The sequence below is a fragment of the Accipiter gentilis genome, chromosome 9 (assembly GCF_929443795.1).
Source record: "Accipiter gentilis chromosome 9, bAccGen1.1, whole genome shotgun sequence".
Lineage (NCBI taxonomy): Eukaryota > Metazoa > Chordata > Aves > Accipitriformes > Accipitridae > Astur > Astur gentilis.
The window spans coordinates 4,861,916-4,884,371 of NC_064888.1; the positions used below are offsets into that span (position 1 = coordinate 4,861,916).

The 22,456-nt window shown below is 47.6% G+C and overlaps 2 protein-coding genes across 14 annotated transcripts in view; one reads left to right on the plus strand and one right to left on the minus strand.

Moving 5' to 3' along the window:
* Positions 1 to 22,456, plus strand: part of DDIT4 (DNA damage inducible transcript 4) — a 56,358-nt gene that overhangs the window by 10,124 nt on the left and 23,778 nt on the right. The gene's annotated exons all lie outside the window — the stretch shown is intronic.
* The window catches only part of ASCC1 (activating signal cointegrator 1 complex subunit 1), a 41,172-nt gene that overhangs the window by 8,819 nt on the left and 9,897 nt on the right, over positions 1 to 22,456 (minus strand). For 10 of the 12 annotated variants that reach the window (XR_007507340.1, XR_007507339.1, XM_049811060.1 and 7 more), the window contains exons 6-9: positions 18,875 to 19,011; positions 16,526 to 16,645; positions 12,424 to 12,548; positions 10,464 to 10,543 (exon numbers count right to left, since the gene is read on the minus strand). Coding sequence is in view for 10 of the 12 variants with exons in the window: in XM_049811060.1 (XP_049667017.1) it covers positions 10,464 to 10,543; positions 12,424 to 12,548; positions 16,526 to 16,645; positions 18,875 to 19,011 (462 nt within the window). In the remaining 2 variants the exon portion in view is untranslated. The other 2 variants (XM_049811067.1, XM_049811069.1) reach the window with 2 other exon arrangements.

A 22,456-nucleotide genomic window follows, 5' to 3' on the forward strand; every position in this document is an offset into this window, starting at 1 on the left:
AATGCCTTGCAATTAAAAACTACCACCAAAGAGCAGCATTATCACAGGATAAATGCATACACAGACACAGACACACACACACACATATAACCCCCTAGTCTGCAGGGAGCTCGCTTTGTTGTGAACTCCAGCCACAGAAAGCAGTGCCTTAGGGTAGGGGTATTATAGATTAACAGTACAAAACTGTCCCCGGTGAATCAGCGCTGTGGGCGAGCAGAGGCATGTAATGTCATTAGCCTGTGACCAATCAGCCTAAGAAACCCGGCTGCCCTCGGCAGGGAGCTGAGGGGGGGGTTCTGTTTTCCGTATCTGGAACAAACACAGCAATTAGCAACTTCTGAGATGCGAGGAGGAAGAGGCTCACAGCTCCGGGAACCTACAGCTGCGGACGAGCTCACACTGTCATTCCTGGTGTGCAGTCCACGCTGAGGACGGGACACCAGCAATCCCTTCTCCTCTGTTTTCCTCGAGTTGAAAGCGTTCATCCAAAGGATCTCTTCCAGGAAGGCAACTGAACAGGCTGAAAGCCACTCTTCTCTGCCTCCGTGGAAGAACATGGGCAGGAGGATCGCTTTTGACAGGTAACCCAGCACTGCGGCCACGCAAGATCACGCCGGCAATCAGGGTCCAGTAGCAGACAGCAGTGCGGAGAGAGCTCAAACCAGGAGATTAAACTCAGGCTTCAGAGGAGCCACAGGCTTTACAGCTTCATCTGCTCTGCACGCAGTGACAACAGTTACCAGCTCGCCTGGCAGCAGCCACTACCCCCAGCGTGTCCTGATTGGGAGCAGCGGTGAATGAAGGAACAAACTCGGAAAGCCGGGAGGGACGGGAGGTTGCTTTCCATGAGAAATCAGCATACTACAGTGCTGTTATCCCCTTCGGGGAAGGAAAGCAGCAAACAAAATCCCAGGCACCCGCTGACAAGCATGGAGCAAAAATTAAGTGGCATTTCTGAAGAGGTGCCTCAACATGGAGCAATGAAAGCTGTTTGTTTTCAGATTCTCCGCACTCTCCCCTGGATATTCCTGGCAGTACTCACAGCAGAGCACAACCCCAACACCCCAAACCCTTCATGCATCATCTTACACTAAAAGGGAGGAGAGGGGCTCAGCCAGTCAGACCACGGGCTGTGACTTGCCCAAATAAACATCAGGCTATTTTTCCATCTCATAAGGGATATTACATTTGAATTAACACTTGTATAATGCATCCATAGCTTGGGATGGAAAACACTACAGAAGAGCAGAGAACAATCACTCTTCCAAATCATCTGGCTAAAGCACAACTGCGGTACCCATGCCAGCTACAGCAGGGAATGCGCCGACTCTTCGGCAAACTGCTGTGTTACAGAGCTGATACCAGCATTAAGCGAAAAGGACCGACAGAGGAGAAGTTACTGATGGCAAGAAACATGGATGGATTAAAAATGAAAAATATTTAGAAATGTGAAAGTAACACTCAGAAACACTGATGGACTCTAAGAAGAGTCTACAGAACTCCAGCAAATGCTGTCCACCAGAGCTCTTCTGATTAATCTCCTCTGCTGCACAAACCACAGCCTCTTATCCTGCTTTTGGGATCCCACCTACCCGCTTAACGTGCCTCACTCACGCTACCTCCCACGGAGACCTGTCGGGGCCTCTCAGGTCTGCGCAGCACCTCTGTCACTCCTTGGCAGGCTGACTCATGAACACAGTTCAGTAATGGAAAGCTGTTGGTAGAAGAAGGACCTCAAGGGCCGGCCTGCCTGTGGCCCATTTCGCCTTTGCGGATTTATGCTACCAACATGTCCCTGTTGACCACCCCAACGGTCTACAGAAGGCTGTTACCTCCACAGCACGAAATGGCAGAAGCTGTCCCAGTTCCTAGGCTGCAGTATGTGCTGGGAGAGCTCCTTCTTCCTTGTCCTGAGAAAGGCACCAAAACCCTTTCCATTTGCGACCTAAACTCCCCCAAACTATGACAGACAAACCCCAAACCAAAGCCCCTGGTGGCTCCCAGAAGATGAGACACAACCGGGCAACGCACCAAGATCTGGGGAGTTTGTTCAATTAATAGATTTTTTTTCTTCTATTTTCAACTTTCAAAATATGTTTTCTGAAACAGTTTGGTGCCAAAAAAGAAATATTTGATTCCTGTATTATTCACTCTGGACACCACCCTGCCAATGATTATCTGTCAGAGGTTTAATTGTGCTTGGAAGCTTGCCAGCAATAATGCATGAGAAGTGCAGGAAAAGCAGGTAGACAGGCACTCATCCAGAGAAGCGGCTCTTCCCGGTGTTCCCCACCTCCTCTCTAAATTAGCAGCTGCTTCCTTTTCATGGCTTTTTAAAGGACTGCTGGCCAGGCATCCAACAGCTTCCATTACTGCACAGGCGTTACAGGATTAAGACGTTGTGCAGAGTCGCAAGGCAAGGGTGGAAGAGAGGGCTAGGAAGGACAGAGAAGGTGGTTGTCATCTGGGCCGTCACCACGAGCACGCTGCCTGTGCCAAGGCTTCCAAGCATCAGCCACAAAGCTCGGCGGGTGTATGCAGATCGATCGTTTGTTTTGTTCTGCAAGTGCGCAGCTGGCTCTGGAGTGTCTCTCCATCACCAATATAGCATCGAGTCCTTCCACCCAGATAATGTGAGGAACGGCCCGTCCCCTCTCGTTTTCTTTCAACCTCTGGCAAATTTTAAAAGGCGGCAGCAGAGGCCCTTTCACCTCATCCCCCTTAGGAAGAATAAAGCATGCAGACTTCAGGAGAGAGAAAATCTGGTCATAAAAGTCCCAGCGGCCTATCTTTTGGGAGCACAGCTGATCTCTATCATAGGCAAAGCACCACCTCCTTTATCGTTCGCATTCAGCTTGCGACTTCTTGAGTCACTGATATCCGCAAGCTTTGCCAGGAACCACCAAGACCTGAAATTACAAACAAGTGAGCATCTTGGGTTAGCACAAGCCCAACACGGGATGTTAAGTCAGGCGTATCTCCTCCATGACACAGGAAAAGCCCTTCCGATTAAATCACCGGTGCCATCCCTCAGAAAGCAATAACAGTACAACAATCCCCATCTGGAAAAGTACCACCAGTGTAAGAGCAAGAAGCACGTATGGAGTCCAGAGAGAAAGATCCGAGGTGTATATGATGGAAGGTTTCTTTTTTGTATTTTTATTTTGCTGAGCCAAAGTAAATGCCACATAAATGCCAAGAAGCTTTTGGTACGTTCACAAATGCCACCTCATGGGTGTTTTGCATGTATTTTACGTAGTAATAATAAAGCAACAAGCTGAAGAAAGGACCAAAAGAGGTCTTCGGCTCCACCGTCCTCTCCTTCCCCAAGGCAGGAAGAGCTCACTGGTGGCAGATCCTGGACTAACATCTCTGCTCCCTCAAAACAACTGGGACGCGCATTTCTCCAGCTCCTCTAGAGCAGCGAGTGCTTCACTATCCTTCCCGTGACAAAGATTTTCCTAACACCTAATCTCTCGCTGCAATTTAAGCCCATTATTTATTGCCCTACCATCAGAGCACGGAGGACAGAGTATCCACTACTGGCAAAAGCTTTCACAGGCTTAAAGTGTTTTTCCTACATGTTGTCCTCCTCCTTCCCTTTATTAGCCTCAAACCAACACTACGTCTTTCAGACTCAGCTCATAGACGTTTTCTAGCCCTCCAATTACGTTATTGTTGCCTTCGGGGCTCTTTGCACCCCTCCACGGTGCCCAAAACTGGACAAATACTTCAGCTAGGGGCTGAGTGCTAAGTGTGGTCAAAGGTTTACTTTACAGACATTTGCCTCTTTCTTTTATTTCCACAGACGGACTCAGCTGGCTTGTGCTCTGGAGCAGTCCCCCATAACCCAAACCCCAGTCCGTGGGGCTGGTACGGAGGCAGTTCTCCATCCTGCACTGATGCCACCACTCCCTCCTGCACCTGCCTTTGTTCACAGCAGTCCATTTGTTTCTGCCCGATTTCTCACGATCATTTGGAGCTCTGTTCCCCCCTACTAATGTGTGCAATTTTCCTGCCTCTCCCCAGCTGCGTTTCATCTGCAGACCTAAGGGGAGCATGCTTCGCACCACCCGTAACACCCTTCTGACCTCCACAGGTGGGAAGGGCACAAGGCTTCCAGCTGAGCTCTCCGCGCATGGAAGCAGCCGATCCTTCTCCTCCAACTGCTGCCATGCAAAACCTCAGCTCTTCATAAAACTGGAGCAAAGCCACCTCAGCTGCCAGAGGGTGATGCAGCAGTGGGGAGGGTGACATTCAGCAATAGTCTAAATTAATCTGTCAGGCCTGATTTTTTGCAAATAACACTATTTTGGGGCCAGGTGCAGGCCTTTGTTCAGCTGAGATCCTCTCCCTCCAGGGTCCCTCTCCTTCACAAGCCAAATCTAGCAGTGCTCCTGCCACTGCCACGCTTTAGCTCAGGGTTTTGGGTCCGTTCCCCCCCGCCACAAATCCATGAAAATTCATGCGCTTGAGGAAATCAAACCCTAGTTGCTATGGTGAAAGGCGTTCTGCAAACTAAGAAACAAATACAAGTGGGACATTTGGAGGTTACCGGATTTTTGCACATCTTTCAGACAAGAATAAAAAAAACCTCCAGCACATTAAAGGCTCCGCTAACTTCCCAGACCCTGCTATGCCTCAAACGTGAGGGATTTACAGTACAACTTGTTTAAGGAAATTAATAATCAAGCACTGCATTTCTCCAAAGAAGCCTCATCCCCGTGGCTCCTAGCACTGCCTATTAGAGCAAATGTAGCAACAGTTTTTAAGAGCTGGGCTTCAGCTTTGCTGCAGAGATGCCAGGAGGCTTGGGACACATCCGGGAATACTAGGACAAGGAGCTCCCATCAATGTGACCTACTCGCTACGCTCACCAAACCACCAAGAGGAGGAGCCCAGCTATGGAGCCAGTAGATTAATTTGGACAGACCCAGAAAATTATCCAGCAGAAGGGTCACAGCACCTTCGGGATGAACTGCCTACTTTTGCTAATCAATGTGTTGCATTGGTTGTTGGGTTGGTGGGTGGTTTTTTTTTGCACTTAATGTGCTGGGTCCCTGTCTTCTATTAATGCGCCTCTGTAATTCAACCCCTGCCAGCTCCACTGAGAAAAACTGTCCGCTTAAGATCAAAGAGGTGATGCTGTCTTGGTTGGCTGGTGGCAGAACAGCGATCTCAGGGAAATGAGTAGGCAGTATGCCCGCTGGATGGGAGGCAGAGGCACCCGCAGCATGACCTCCAAAGGCAGAGGCACCCAGAGCACCTCCAAAACGGCTGAGCTGCCAGGCTGGAGGGGACTGTGGCGGTGCAGGCAGCCCTGCCTGGAAGGGGCAAGAGGATTCAGAAACTTTATAACCCTCTCAGCAAATCCTCCCTCTTCCAGCACTCACAGTTCCTGCTAAAATTAGTCAGAGAGGCACTGAGCACCTTTGCAAAAAAAAGAGGCTTCTCCCCTTTATGGTAAGGTCACCAAACGGATCTCTGTCACATGCGGGCAAGTTAGCACAAACCTTCTGCACTTCTTGCACTGCGTTCTCCTCAGTGCGGCGTCTCAGCCTTCTCTCAATACCTCCAACGCCGCCTCATCACTCTGCTCCAAGGCCCAAACGCTCCAGCAAAGATATTTTTCCTCTATTGTCTAGTCTGGTTTTCCAAATGCCACATCAGATTCCTGTTTCACCGAATGCAAATAACGTGAATATGCCTTTTTTTCCCCCCTGAAGAATATAATTTGTAGGAAAGTGTTTTCACGGCAACCCCAATTTAATCTCCTTTTTTTTCCCCAAGATCATACAAATGCTGATCTCCAGACTCATCTGCTCAACTGTCACATCCTCCCATCCCACTGTTGCTCTAATTGCTCACTGCTGAGCCCCCTCGATCATTTCAGTATCCCTCGATAATGGCTTGATCAGAACTGAAGGCAAAAATCCTCTCTTCTGCAAAGTGGCATTACAGCCTTTCATTTCTGCTTTTGATTCTTCCCTAAAACCGAGGCGAGGAAAGCACTGGCTTATTTCTGATACAGTGATGTTGCACCACAATCTCTTACTCTGTCTGTTCTCACCCCAGTGGATTTTTGTTTGGTATTTTTAACTCTAAATTTTCCAAGCAGCCACCTCCTGTTAGGTACTTGTTCCAGTTGCCAGTCCTACTTCAGATATATACCCATACCACCTCGCTGAGGGTAAGATGTTCTTACCCTTTCTGAACACTGGGCAGTCTTGATCTCACCTAATGCGGGTTCTTTGGCCATTTGATTTCACCTTAGCTTAAAAATATATCGGGAAAAGACTCCATCTCCTTAAATTGACTAACAAAAGTTACACAGAAAAGGCCCGGGTACCGATGGCTGCAGAATACCAGAAGCATTCCTCACCTGCAAGTCCAGTTGGTAATGGTGGCTCTACACAGGGCAGATGTTAATTTGTTTAGCGCTTGGTGGGTTTGCGGTATTTTGAGGGGTTAGGCGGCTTATCCAGGACAAGATTTTTCTTTTTCACTGTAGCTCCCTCTGAGGCACTGCATCAGATGTCTTAAACTGAACTACTGCATACCACAGCCACTGCACTATTCTTACCCAGCAAGACAGAAATGATAACAGAGAACACTACCAAATTTGTTTGCTATGATAGGCTCTCCAGTAGTCCCGGTACATCAGTCAGTAAATGCACTTTTCCCCTGCTCCAAGTGAAAGCAGATACAGTCCCATAATTTAATACCCTGTATGCAGGCCTCAAAAGAGAAGGACCCTCATCGAATTATGCCTTGTCTGACCTAGAAGCCCTCCCAAAGCAGTCCTGCAGCCTGGAAGCTCTGGTCCCGCTGCTGGACCAGGGCACAGCAGCAGGTCACTGCCTTGACTGATCCAGTTCACAGTCTCGCATCCCAGCTTAAAGTCTCCCCTAATGCCCTCAGACATAAGATGTGCAGCTTTCCACTGTTGTACCTCAGTAGCTGTTCCCTCAATATTTAATCTTGTAAGCTGTTAATGCACAGATCTGTGCTAAGCGACGGGGTTCATCTTTTTCTGTGCTCAAAATTTGCTTCTCCCTTGTTTGAACGTGGCAAATGCCACTCCTCACACCTCAGGTCAAAAATCACTCAATTTTAACCCAGTGAGAGTCCAGGTGGGCTTCTTCCTGCTGCAAGCCTTGCTTTTCTTCAGAAGCATAATAGAAAATTTTGGTCAGGCGGTACCTTTGCATTTCTTCACATTTTTATTTATTCACCACAACCTTCGTTTTTTCACTAAGCGAAATAAATAAAAGCCCGGAGGCAGCCAAGCCTCGTCTCCGGAGATGCAGGCAGCTGCCTCAGCTGCCTCTGTGCCAGCGCTGTGCTGCTTGGCCAGCTGCGACGCAGGGCACGTAGCCACTGCCCGGGACACAGGAGGAGGCAAGGCAGAGGGGCTGCCAAACCAGCATCTCTCCGAGGCCAGCTGCCTGCCTGGCCCGACCCTGCTCTCAAGGGGAAGGAGCTGCCGCTGTCTTTCAGCTGTGAATTGCTGCTCCCTCTCTCCGCTCTCCAAAGAGACGAGTCACTTTGCTCCCAACCGGAGCAAGATTTTGGTACGCGACTCGGATGTTCTAAGGAGGCGATCAGCTAGCAGCTAGCCACCCTAGAAGAAATACATATTGCTCCATATGAAGTGGTGCATAAAGCATCCCCAGCTTCCTGGGACTAGACAAGCACAAAGCTAAAGCATCTAGTGCTTTTGTGGGAGACACAAATCACTCAGCTGTTGGGTCACACGCTCCCTTGGGCTTTCAGCACCAGCTAGGCCAGGGAGACTTTTTCACGGATATTCTTCAAGACAGAAGTAATTTAAACTCCTAAACGCAACTCATCCTACAGAATCTATTTTCTGAGCAGTGTGGGAAGGTACCGGCCTGCACAACCATTTATTAGCACAAATAGGAGTGTATGTTTAACTCTGCGGAACGGGTAGAACAAAGGATTATTAAATAAAATTCCGATTAGTTCGGCTGAAAGCAAAATACCAGCTGGAGCCTGGGGTAACGCAGGCATGCTATCAGCAAACGTGTGCTGCCAGCGCATCTGCACACACACCCCACCTCTGACCACAGGGGAGCCTCAGACTGGAACAGCATAACCAAGGCATCTCCATTGTGCTCTGTGCTCTGACGGCTCAGGTCCTGCCCTCCGCTAGGCAAAGCCTTTGGCCCGACAGCACTGGTCGTAGCTGCACAACGGGAACGAGAACGATGAAACCCGAGTTTTCTGACTTGATGCCCTCCTACCAGTAGCCGTGCTTTGTCGGCTTTCCAAGTGGGAACACTGCCGCCCAGCACAGCTATCGCAGAGTCCCACCGCCTGGAAACGCACACACGGCACATCGGTCTCCCTACAAGGGGATGGCGCCTGCAAGCCAGCCTGCCTAACTGCAGCCATATTCATTAACAGCCCGTCGTTTAGATCCTATTGCAAAAGTTAATGAAGCCACTTTGCGAGAGGGCAGCTTCCCTGAGCAGAAGATAAATAATGTATATAAAAGGGGGCTGGGAGGGAACTGGCGCATCCTTGCAAGGTCATGCTAGAATGCATCACTGGCTGGCTGAGGCTGGGCTCCTCTGGTTAGAAGCCTGGAGCTATTTATGACTCATGTAATTAATTAATGCCAACGGGCGTTCTGCTGCAGGCACGTGGGAGACCAAAGGGAAATACGAAGCGAGCAGGTTAGGAAATGTAGTGGAGGTGGGGGAGAAGGATGACATTTCTTGCGGCAAGACATGCTTTGAAGTAATTATAAACAGTCCAAACAGCCAGCAGCTCTTTTGGCTACATCAGTAGAAAATCAATTAGGAGCTTTAAAAATGCATCGGCTCATATTCCAGACAGCATCAAGAATAAGAAGTAGCCATCTGAGGCAGGGCAGTTGCATTTCTAAGTGCCACACACTACCAGACCCGCAGATCCTCAGACCCCGCAGTGCGGTCCACAAATGGTGTGACCAGTAGAGGGAGTATCGTTAATGTCTTCCCAATCGTCAATGTTTTTGGATGAGGAGCATTAAGGAAGACTGACGGTTTGATTTTACGCTTCTCTAAAGTCTGAGGGCAAGTTTAACAGATGTAAGAGAAAGGAGCAAAGGGCAAAGTGAAACGTGGGCGTACGCCCTGAAAGCTGAGTCCCTGCAGGCGCTCAGGGCTCCCAACACATACCACCGTCCCTTTCTGGAACCTAGCTCTCGGACACCGGGAGCTAACCAAAACTCGCAGATCACATTAAGAAAGGGACCACGTCTGTGGCTTTCCTGCTTCAGTTTGCAATACTGCAGTCTCACACCGAACACTCAACATGTGGCGATGCTGAGTCATAACACTGCGCTTGCACAGACCGTTTGAGGACAATGAGACCTTAACCTAATTTTGTCCCTTTGTTTGTCCTCTGCACAGAGGAGATCAATCAGTTCCACTCCCTGCCTTCACATCCCGGTGCATCAAGTGTCTAACACATTATATAGCAAAACTGTAAACACAAATAAAGCGCACCCTCTCCCTCCTCTGGTGCCCTAAAGTCCCTCTGGGCTGTCCAACTCCCACCCTGCCTGTATCCTCTCCCATCTCTCTTTGTTGCCAGAATATCCTCTATCGGTTCCTAAATGTATTTAAGCACTGTCCCACCTCCCTCTTATCATAGCTGCCTGCAACAAATCCCTTCACATAACGAGGATTGCAAATTTGCTTACAACCCAGTGTTGTTTTCCATTTCTACTTCTCTGTGTGCTTGTCTTTTCTCTCTGGACCCTTGCAGGGGCCAAGCACCACAGCATCAGTCTGACACTGCCATCTGGATGAGCAGCAGAGGCTGCCTGCAGTCTCAACCCTGGCTGGCAAAGCCTGGGAGGCTGCAGGATGCTCCCCTTCGAGCCTTACCCACCTCCACGGTCTGGGGGATCTTGCTTTCTACCTTCTGATCGCTGCCAAAGCCCTCAGATCTTGGCTGGTGGGACTCCCTACTGCTATCTGCTATTTTTCTGGAGCAAAACCATGCAAATCAATAGCAGAGATTTTAAAAAAAGAAGAAAAGAGTAAGTGAAATGGCAGTTGGTTTTAGTTTCATAAATATGTATGAGTGAGTAGAACAAGAGCAACAAAGTACTCCTTTCTGGTGGGCTGAGAATCCACACGAGCCTGAGTCTCCAGGGTAAAACACGAGCGAAGTAAACGACAACACGAACACCCACTTAGCATTCGTGCTACATACTCCTGATCTGAGCCTCACCAGCTTTAAGAACGCTTCTGTTAAATACTGTAATGCTCCCTGTAATGCTCCCAATTACAAGTGATCTGGATTGTTTATTTTCTAAACAGATTTCCCCCCCTCGGGAAATCCCATAAGCCTAAAACAAAAGCAGTCCTGAAGAGGTGTTTCAACCTCTTTTGGCTATACAATATCCACAGCTGGCTCGATTTCCCTAATTGTTTCATACTGACCTTGAGGATATTTCGGCCATTAAACGACTCCCGTTCCTTGAAAGATGATTTACCAGTCATTGTATAGTTTCGCTCTTCAGCTGTAAAGAGAAAAGTCACCACCAGAATGAGCTTCAGATGGGAGAACTGTGTGCGCTGTACTTTGCCCCCCACTCTCTCCCTCCCCAAAGTCAGCTGCCAGCTAATAAACCATCTTTGCCCAGTTCTTTGTGCAAAAAACCACTTCCACTTTGATTTTAAAGAGAACAAGGCTGAATATGCAGGAATTGGTGTCTTTATCGGGATCACCTACGTTACCTGGAAGAAAGACCCTGAAACACAGCTACTGCTAGGGTGATTCTGTAGGGCTGATGGCTCAGTGCAACACATCTGCTTCTCTCTGGCTGATTTTAATCTCACATCCTGCCAGGGTGAGAGTCAGCACTGTGAGCGCTTGCATTGCCTGGAACGGCACCAAATACCAGACTGAGCATGCAAGCATAATGCCAGACGCGATCTGGACGGCACCTATACAAACCTCTGCTGCCTGCTCCGGGAAGTACATATATGTGGTATGTATGCTTCGGCAGGGTGGGCATGCAGCCACACACACAGACTTTAAGAATAGCAACCTAGGCCTATAGCAACTGCCAAATGCCTACGTCTTAGATCCATTTCCCCAGAGCATGTCTGGATTTTTATATAATCCCTAAGTACATGATCTGTTCTTTCCACAGGACCTCTGCCTCACCCAGTGAATATATTCAATATTTCTTTTTCATCTCCAGCATTAACTATGAAGTCCCTCTCACATCCAGCATGCTATTCAAATCCTGTATGGAATATAAAGTGACTTCTATGACTATCTGTGTAATGCTCTCACCATTGTGTCTCAATGCCTCACATGCCTCATGGGGTCGTTCAGTATATAGACTCATAATGCCAGACGCAGCTGCCTATGTGCCTCCCCTAACAGAAAGCCACATCAGCACTTTGGGCTCACATTTTCACCAGTTTTCAGGGCTCAATTTGAGAGCTAAGCCTCATCTTTTCAGGATTTCTACCACTGGAGTATGCTTACCGGACTTCAGTAGCAGTCATCCCCAAAGTCTGCTGCTGGTTGCCCAGAAAATCGTAACACAAACCATCTGCTGTTATCACGGTCCACACAGAGACTCAGAGAGGCAGTAACTGGAGAATACTCCACACAACCTATCGGCATTGCACAGAGGCCACTGCACCAGAGAAAGCTACGAAAAGCTTTAGTGCAATGCTGTTAAGGCTTGCAAACTACACACCAGTGCCAGAGCATATGCATGTTTACACACGGAGAACAAGGCTGTAATATACTGCCCCTCCCTAAAGGCAATGCATCCGAGGCTGCTTTATAAAGTAATGTGATAAGAACAATGCTACAGACTGCTAGAGCAGACAATCTTTTGGCAGAGACAGCAGACACTATACACTCAATAATAGCTCATATTCAGCCTCATAGCCGTCTGAATCTGATTTAACGAGAAAGAGACTGGAATCATGTTCCTAAACCAACAGGCAATCTTTAACTTGACCAAAGAGGATCATGTTTTTGTCTTGTTTAAAGGTCAGTAAAGCACATCAAGTTGTTACTGAATTTCAATTTAATGTTGGGGCACAGAGAGCCCAAGACTTCACATGGTACTTGAACGCATTCCTCTCTGGCCCAGATCTTATGAGGTCAATACAGTTTTTGAAGCTAGGACGAAGAACCCTAGAAAAGATCCGGAAAGTGCTCAAAGAATGCCTGCCTTCTCCAGCTCTGCTGATCGCTTTTTCATTTGCTTCTACATTTTATCTACTGACATCCCCCCACAGCCTTGTAGGTATTCTTGAGATTAAGAAAAATCACAACATTAAAAAAGCAAACATAAAAGCCAACAAAAGTATTTCCTGACCAGTGGGACTACTTTAAATGCATTTATCAGTAAGGATGAAGATTACACACCACTTGGATCTTTCCTGAAGAGAGTGTTCATGACTGTAGCATGCAGTTTCACCCTATCCCATTCTTTAAGCATCAGGCCGGAGGCCACAAACCGGTCCACCAGTTGATCAGCGATCACCTGCAGTCTGGGAAGGCAAAAAGAGAAAGAACAGAGCCGTGCAAACCAAGGAGAAACTCCTGCATCGTCAGCTTTTGGTTTTCAGCCAGGGAGGGCAGCATGTGTGAAATGAAGTCTCTGCATGCACATGAGGAAAGGGAGCTAGTCTCTGATGGAAAGTGAACAGAGCCATCAGGATTCAGTTCTAATGGAAAAAGTTCTGGCTGTTTTGCAAAGCTTCCCCGGTGATCACTTCTGCTGAAAATATTCCATGAAGAAGGGCAGATTTAGCATAGCAGAGAGCCTGTTCACAGTGACAGATGTTATTGGGACTTGAAGGATGCATCTTTCCACTGCCAGGGAACACAATGTGACTCTCCTTACAAATGCTAAAATCTGCGGACCCCCAGGGGACTTAGGCACCTTGACTGTTGGAGGACCTGCTCTGCTCAGGGACCGTGATCTGTACAGTGCACCGGGCTGGAGCTTGGACCCTCTCTGTCCCAAAGAAGCAACCCAGTCAGGGGGCTTAATTTCTGGGAGAGCCCAGAACGTGCTGACTGAGGGCACAAACCCAGACAGCACATCCTGGTGAGTGCTCCAGCTTCGGAGCTAGTGAGCAAGCAGAATCAAAGGACTTACTGCCACCTTTTTGTCTGGGCTTGATCTGCGATGAAAGCGGCCATGGCTGCCGGGATCTGCAGGCAGACTTGTCCTAGGATAGGCAGCAGGACCAGGCAGCTGATCAGAGTAATGCGCTCAGGTAGCCTACCTCTAAAGACCTGAAGGAACTTCGAGGCTGCTGCTGCCCCCACAAAATTTCTGCAGTGCCCTAGCCTTACCAAAAGCAGCAAGGATGTGCTAGAACAAGAGCTTCCTGTCCCTGAAAACAAGGCAAGAGGGTATTACTCTGTGCAGAAGAATTTGGGCTTCTCTCACCATGTCCAAGGTGTCCGAGACAGCTCTCTGCTCCACCAGGTGCCACCACTTTGGTGTCTCTGCTGCAGTGGGAGAGGCAGAGTGTGGCCTCTCTGAGGCTGGCTCCCAGAGCCTGGGGCTGCCACGCTCCAGATGCCAGCTCCTACCCCACTGCTGGTTTTTGTACTGCCCCTCCCGGGCTGCCAGCCTCCATGTGACGATTTCAAGACTCTCAAACTACCAATTGTCATGGTTTTCTACCACTTTCTGGCTTTACTTCAGTGATTTTTAGAATTAGCAACGACAAAGATTAAATGAATATCATTACAGACAATACTAAAACAAATTAACAGAGAATAGTTCAAGTGAAAATCGTGCTTTATTACGTTATAAAGTTAATCAAGGAAATAAAACAAATTAGAGTGAATTATAATGAAAATTATTTTCCATGTGGGAGGCATCAGAGCATGATCCCTCTCTCAGTCTGAGCCATTATATGTGCAGAAGGGCTTGCCAACCCCCAGTTCTGTCTGCAGTTATGCAAGCTAACTCAGGGTAAATCAAATCTCCTGCTTTATAGCTTAAGCTGATCAAGATCATCCAAAGACCAGGAAGGAACTCCACCCCTCAGCTATGCCAGGAACCACACAGAGCTAGCAAGACGTCTTGCATGAGACAGGAAGGCACACACCTCTCTTAAATGCGGGCTGCAGCAGTCTGATCCAGCACAGCAAGCCACGTGGCTGCCGCTCTCCTCTAGTATTGGCCTTGAAGCTGAGAAACTCTGTTTTCTACCTGCTTTCCCCATTTCCCTAAGCAAAGCACAGCATGTTTTAGCAGGCATGAGGTGCATGGAGCTGCTCAGCAATGATTCATCTAGCAGACGAGAAAATGAAGCAGAGTTTTCTGGAGGGAACACCATTTGTCCCGTGTTTATAATCACTGTTTGTCCAACACTGTGTCTGCTGGAATCCCAAAGAAGCAAAAGAAGCATTCACTGCTCTCCATCAACACAAAAATATCTTCTTTCCCCTCTGCAAAGATAAATGTTTTCTGGATGCTCACTAGCATTTTAGGAACTATATTAGGGGAGAAGTGCCAGATGAATTAATTCGCAGGTGAGGGCAGGACCAGCCTGGACCAAGGATAAAAAACTTAAAATCACTTAGCCCTTTCTGAGCACGCTGCTATGCAAAAAGCAAAAAAAGGTGTTGCAGAAGAGAAGTCTGGCAGCCTCCAGGTGCCATGCAAAGCAAGAGATCTGGGTTTGGTCAAAACCTCAGCTAACAAATCTCTGAAGGACAGAGGAGATATCAGCCCTTTCTCAGGAGCGCAGGTACGGGTCATTTTCAGTTTCAAGGCAAGGTGGATTTGAAGAACTCATTTCTCTCCCTTGCCAAAAGCAGCTCTGCCACCCCTAATGCACATCAGCATTTTCTGCTAGCATTACGGCTAAGTGGCTTCTCAGCAAAACGGATACAGCTGGTATCTGAAGCAGACCACAGTACTAGTACCGACAATTCAAGCTGTCCCCAGACACAGGCAGACATCACTGTCCACTTTAGGCCCTACTTACGCTCTACAGGATTTTTCTACCAGCTCCTCAGGTCACAGACTTATTTTCAGATGCAAGCAGACTCGCAAGCACTGCACCTCAGAGATGATCCAGAGCTCGGGGTGACTCAGGAGAAAAGAGGCCCATACCTCAGCTCTGAGAGCTGACACTTCAGACGCTTTCCATAACAAACCCACCGAAGGGCATTTGGGTCATCCAGTGTCTGCCTCCGTCTCGTCTTTCTGAGGGCTTCTGCCTTGTTTCTCCCTGCCCTTCTCTTCTGCCTCCTGGCTGATCTCTAGCTTGTCCTGGTTCTCCACCCGCCCTGTTTGTTTTAATCTCACTTCTTTCAGGGTAGAACAGACTTCAAAGTGGAAGAGCCAAGAAGAGGAAAAGATTTCAATTCCTGCTGCCTCCCAGCAATTCTTACATTTTCATTTTCCCCACCCATTTCCTTATCCCACTTCCGATCTCTTACTTCAACACAGCCTCCAAAGTGCGGTTTTAAGCGCGCCCCCCCCCCCCTTGTCTCCTCAGCCCTCAGGGAAAGGAGATGCCAGAACTTGTCCTTTCGTCCCTGAGCCAGTCCCTGCTTACAGCCTCCCTCCTCCAGCTGCACTGCTTCATGCTCCCCTGCTAGCTCCTGCTGTCCTCTAGCAATGGGAACAGACACAAAATGGCAGCACTGCCAGAAAAAGAGAAGGCTAAGGCTCAGGGAGAGAAGGCTAAAGCTCTTTTGGCTACTCCCCTACCCCCTTCCATACCCATCTCACAACTGGCAGCATGGAATACAATACCTCTTACGTTTCCCTAGTCTTCCAGAAAGCACTAAAAGACTGTGCTGCCACTGGTGACGTACTTGTCAAAAACAAGACAGAGGAAGGTTGACCAGACATGGCCACATCCCGGGCAGCAGTGTTTGTAGAGCTAAAGCCATCAGCCACGGTGGCGAACAGCGTAAACACATGCACTGACACCGATCAGGCTTCGAGATTTCACACCAGCAGCTCAGAAGAGAGACATTTCACACTCAGTGCCTGTTCCGGGCTGCTCACAGACACAAAAATGGACTCTGTAATCAAGTCATGCTTTTCTGAGGACCTTCTGGTGTAACTGGGTCTTAAGAGTAATTAAGTGCTGCAGAATATGCCAGGCTGTCTAGATTAATCTGGATTGCAGGTTGGGAACTAGACAGCAGAGGCCAAGTTGTCCTGTCTTCTAAGTCATCTCAGGAGTATCTCCTTGGCCATCTTATCACCACACTAGCCACGACACCATTATTCAATCTGACAGACTGCTACAGAAACAAATGACATCTTTCAGCCGCACCACCAGTGACTGATTTAAAGAGCAAACACATCACTGCCTTAACCGGTTTAGGAGGCAAGAATGACTTCATCTTCCTGACTGCTGACCCAAGGACTGCTAGCAGTACCCAATAGCTTCAGACGGCACAGGGTTTCTCTGGCACACTGCTAGTGCTGCTGCAGCACATCAAGGAGGAATGAAAGAAAGAAGCATGGGGAACTCACCTGTCAGAGCCATCCTTCATGTGGACTTTGGCGTAAAGGACGTCCGTCATGGCAGGGTCATCATTCATGTACTCCACTCCTGCCACCTCCACGGTCAGGGGCTTGCCTCCAGCAATTTGGCTAAAATGCAAGAAATCCCTTACGTTAAAAAGTGAAACAAGACACCTGCTCTTGAAATGCAACACATAGTACTCCTCATGCACACACTAAATATTTGGTTTTACTAAGGGAATGGCATAAAATACATTTTTTGCTACAGTTAAACACAACTTTGTGGTTAAGGACTTAAATGCTATACAGACCATATGGGGCAGTGAACTCCACTGAGGAGATCTTTTCTTTCCCGTATCTTTCAGGTTGTTTGCATTGAAAAAAAACAAACACAAAAAAGGCTCCCTAATTTCTAAATCTCAAAAGGCTACAGCTGCTATTGTCTCATCATCTCAAGAAATACTGTAAAAACATTTAAACTCATACGTTCAGTGTTTTAGACACACATTAAGTCAACTTGTCAGTGTTCACAGGCCATCTCAACACGAAGATCTCCATTTACATCTCAGAAAACCCATCAGCAGTAAAATGGTACAAGTTCTCATTCCAGAGAAGCTCCTGCCTTCCCTGTGAAGAGAGTGATCGTGACACAAAGTCTCCAGCTCGTTGATTTTCGCTGGGAAAAGTACTCGATACAGAATGCAGTTTTAAGTACACTTCAACATCCACTTACAAATGCTGGAAGTAAATAGAGCTGTTTTAAAATCAGCTCCAGCTACTCCTGCAGGAAGGCGAAACCAAAAACGCGTGCAGGATGTAATATGCACTCCCACACCTGCAAACACACTGTGAAGCGTATCTGCTTCCAAACACGCCACCTCCTTGCCTTTACCACCAGAACATCACAGGGAGGCAGGGCACCGCAGCGAAAGCTCCCTGTGAGTAAGTGCCGTTGTCTCATTTAACGCCGAGATCTCGTGAAAAGTACAGGGAGTGTCTGGGCAGGCAGAAGTAATAAACACGAGTTAACAATGTGAGCATGACTTTGCTCTAACCTTGCTCACTTCTGTTCAGCTTGCCCGAGAGACCGCCTTTGAGATTCTCAGCAGAGCTTCCCAGGTGAAACAAGGGGAGCGCAATTTCCCCTTCCAGTACGTTTACTGGGAGGAAAACAGCACAAGTGTACTGTCATGCACATCACACCAAGAGTGCTAAAGGCCACATATTCTAAAAAGGGTCAAAAAGGGCACATCTACCCTCACATGGCACTACCTGCATTTAGAAAAGTAAATGAACACTAATGAAAGTTTATGTGGGTGGAAGGGAGCCTAAATTAATTTTCAAAGTATATTGATTTGGGTGTGGCAGGGGAAATAACCTAAAGGTTATAGTCAAGTGTTGATTCCCCCTCCACTAAAGGAAATAGAGAGTAAAGATTTCTTTGCCTCAGTTCAATCCACTTATGAGGAACCTGGCACTTTCCAAATACTGTGGGCAGAGCCTTCCCCTGGAAACGCACTTGCATTTCTGTTCAACAGCTGAACAACTGGCGCTGTCATTTTAAAGGCAGAGGTATGAATTTTGGCCATGCATTAATTCCCACAGATATTAGCTGGCACAGCATGGCTAATTCTCCATGCACCAAGGCAACAAATAAATAAATAAATATGAAGGATCTATGCTCTATGTGCAAAGGCTTTGCAGAAATAAATAAATAAACCAATCCCTCAGGCCATCTCCAATTTCTAAGCTGAACAGAGATAAGCTAATTACAGTGTCATTCAACCACATTTACAGTTAAAGCCCTAACATCTGCAGCTCAAGTGTTAACAGGCAGTGAGAAAGCCCCGGTCCTGGAGCAGCACTGAACGCTTCAGACTGATTACTCACACAGCTCATGCTGGCTTCCCTGCACACAGCTCCCCGCATCAAGAAATGCATGTCAAGGACACCTCAGCATCTGCTCTGAGGCAGGAGGGAAGCAGCGTGCCAGAGCCCACTGCAGGCAATGTGCGAAGGTAATGGAGCTCGTCCCTCCCTCTGCAGCAGGCAGCGGACAACAGCAAAAATTGCTCACGCAAAAATAATGGGGATGCATGTGAGAAAAAGAAATGAGTAGAGCAGGTTCTCAGGGAATGTTGAGGGTTTGAGCTGAGCTGCAAGATGCTGTAAGACTCTTTGTGACCACTGGGTGATTTCTTCCGCTCCCACTTGAAATGTTTCAGCCTTTTTCTAAATTTCTAGAGTTGAAATAGACTATTGAGCTGCTTTTCTCTTCGCTGTCCCTGGTCAAAGACAGCTTGCTGCTTTTCCCCCCACTCATATCCTTGGTGATGACATCCCATTTTTATCACTTACTCTACAAAGTCCTCTTTGCATCGCTGTAGGAGGTCACACGCTTTCTGGATCTCTTGCTCATTCAGAAGTACCAGCGTCCCAAGAGTCAGGTGAAGCTTTGCAGGGTTCTGGAACAGGCTGCTGCTGACCCCATGATCCTACAAATCAGTCAATCAATCATACAGGTGTCTTACCTCACACACACCCACACTCCCCTCCATCAGAGGGATAAATACTACAGACAACAGGTACCAACCCACTGGCATGGAACCTTTTATCTCTGCATCACTGGTCAGGTTGGTAGTGACTCAAAGTTGAAATGAGAAACAAAATTTCACAGGCTTTGCAAGCAAGGGAGCTCAGCCTGACAGGCGAGGTGCAGCCCCCCACCGCACACACGTTCCCTGCCTGCCTTTTCATCAGAGCTGCTGAATGGCAGCCTGGAAGCTCATTACGACAGGCTCTAACTCAGGACCCAGGAACAGCAGCACTCACTTGTACAGGATTTTGAGAGACTTCCACAGCTGTCAAAGCGGCAGCTGCCATCAGCAATGAACTCAACACAAGTCAGCACAGATTTAAAACTTGAGTTAAGTCCATTTTTTGTGCAATAAAGCTGGAACCAGCTGTAGTGACAAGCTCTAAATCGTCTCTAAATCCTGTCTAAACACAGGTTGCACCTCACAACACAAGCACAGCTAATACCAGCTCTGATAATTACATTTTTCTCGTTCCCATGTGCCCTATAGTTTGCCGAGATGAATTAAGTTTAAATTCCCTTTATAAGAAGAGCTACGTGTTGTTGCTGGGGAAGAACTGTTCCCAGGTGGAGCAGTGGTTACATTCAGCTTTAAAAAACACGCTCTTTTGTTCTAGGATATTTATAAAAATACCTTGAGGACAGTTAACACACCCATATTAAAACAATTATTTCCACTTAGTGGCCATTTCCCATCAGCACATTAAGTAACCTCCACTTTTAACTCCAGAAGAAGCCAACTTGCCAGGCCACTAAAGCCTTTCTCTGTCTGAATAAAGTTCACTGACTGAGAATGACAGCTTTGAAGTTTCTAGCTGCGCTTCAGAGTTTGAAATAAAACCTTTCAGATGTTTAAATACTGCAGTATCTCAGCCTGTCAGAGTTTAATGCCCCACATCTCACTCAGCATTTTTCATGTCTAATGACAACATCCATACTCTTCTTTACAGTGGTGCTTATGGGCTGGACTAGAGATGAGCCAGCCTGCAACATGGAGGCCTGGGGCTTGCTTCAGCAGCTGCAGGCTGGCAAAGTGTGGTTGTCCCCAGAAAAAAGAGAGCATGTATGTACCTTCCACCGCTGTTAATTACTTTACTGCTAACTGAAACCCCAAATCATACCATGCTAGTAGTGGCAAAGCATGTTGCAAACCTCAGCACTGTGCAGCAGCCTGAAACAAGCACAGACTAACTATGTCAGGCACATCAGGAGCAAAGGAAAGAGGGAGGGCTCCGTCTCACTTCTCCCCACCTTCCCCTGACTGCAGTAAAAGCCTTGTGGCTTCCTTGAATTCATCCTGCTGTTAACATGCCTGACAGGACATGACATCTCTCCACCAGCTGTTTTTCTCCAATGGTATCCGTAGCCAGAGAATATTTGGCCTATCACAAAACAATAGCTCGGGTAACAGAAACTGAGAGAAAGTTCAATTTATCCTTGCCATGGCCAACCAGTCACTCCCACAGTGTGCACAGATGATGTACAGTAATGAGAAAGTAGTTCACAGGTCAGAAAGCAAAAGCCCTACCCTCATCTTCTGCCCCAGCACTATTTGTACTGTAAACATCAACCTGCTCCAAAAGCACCATTTTCCCCTGAGCTTTCCAACACCTGAGTGTGGGCTGATAGCTGACAAAGTGATGGCACATCACCTCCACAAGCCACGCTACCACAGCTGGGGAGATTAGCAGGCAAGGGCAATGCGCAGTGAGCAGGCCAAGACCTAGATAATCTTCCTGGTTTACTCCCTAGTATTTCAGACAGCTCCTAAAAACCCTGCTTACACCCCTACTCTTTCACAGGCCAGCAGATCCCACCTCTCCCACGCATAAAATAGATGCTACGTCAGAGGTAGCTCTCCTTGGAACAGGCAACATTTCTGCGGGCGTCTTAGCAGCCCTTCATGGCTGGATGCTGCTCGCCAAGATGCAAAAAAGGTTGAACCCACTTATTCCAATCCCAGATTATGTTATGTTATCAGCGACCGCTGTGTCGCCTCACAGGAAGCTGTCCTGTCCAGTGGTATCAGGCCTCTGCAAACTGACCAGCAGGGCCAGACAACAGCAACGCAGTGCCTAGAAATATGTGTTCATAACTACTGCTAAGGAAAAAAAACACCTCCTCCTCCAGGGAGAACAAGCCCAAGAGAAGTGATCCTGTCAACACTGTGATTTTGGGACTTTATGAACATCTTCCAAATACCTAAGGAACCTTCTCAAGGTAACCTACAACCATAAAAGCAGGAGTGAGGAGTGAGATTCAGCATCAGAGATGGGCAGAGGGATCCACCAGGATCTAAGCCCAGCTCTCTTGAGTGCCTCTCAGCGACAAGCTCCTCTTTCACCAGTTTCCTCCCCCATGCAGTGGAAGGTGGGCACTCCTTCACAGCACAAGTCGCAGTGGCTTGTGGCAAGTGGTGGCTTCCAGCCCTAATGAAAGCAGAGCACCAGATTAGGGAAGGCAAGGTGTCACAGCAGGGAATCCCTATATTCTACAGTGGAATCTGAAAGCAGCATATTTGCAAGAACTTGCTGGCAGATACAAATACATAAAACAGACCCTATCATCCCTCTAAAAATGTACTGTTCAAACTTGGGTTCTGTACCAAGAGGCAGGAAGAATATCCCCTATATGCACCATCCTTATGTGATGACTGTCCATTCCAGCTTATGCCTCTCCCTGCCAACTGCCCTGTCATGATGAAAAAAACAACTAATTTCCACTCAGCCTTAAAAATTACTTTTTCTTCCCCCTCCTGCTACTTAGACTTCCACCTTTGCTCTTCTCCTTTAGAAGGAACACAGAAAGGGTTTTATCTGGAGTCTCCACCTCTCTTTGTAAAGCCCAAGCATGTTGTTCCTCCAAATCTAAGGCCCTGTAGTAGGGAAACCATAGACCACAACACACCTCAGGCCTTCTACATGACAAGGCAAAGGATCAAACTCCTTAGCTCTTCCTCCCTGGCTGCATTCTCTCTACTGTCTTAAGAGCTTCCAATGTTTGCAGACAGCTTTATGGTTTTGGTTTTTTTCTTAATAGCAGGATACTGCATGCCAGCTATATGCCCTCTCCCACTCTGATCCACAAACAAAGGAGCGAGCCAGAAAAACAGCATTTCCTCAGAAGTGACTAAAGAGCTGCAGCCTGATAAACCCCTCCCATTTTCTGTCCCTTCCACTCTGAGATATAATATCTCATTAGCAATGTTTGATATTTACAGGTTGCCATATATTACAGCAATCATATTTCTTTTCCATGCTACATCTGCAGCCTGTTAAGACTGTAAATGCTGTGCTTGCACAGCTCTGAAAGACCCAACTGTGATTTTTCACAGCAATATTACT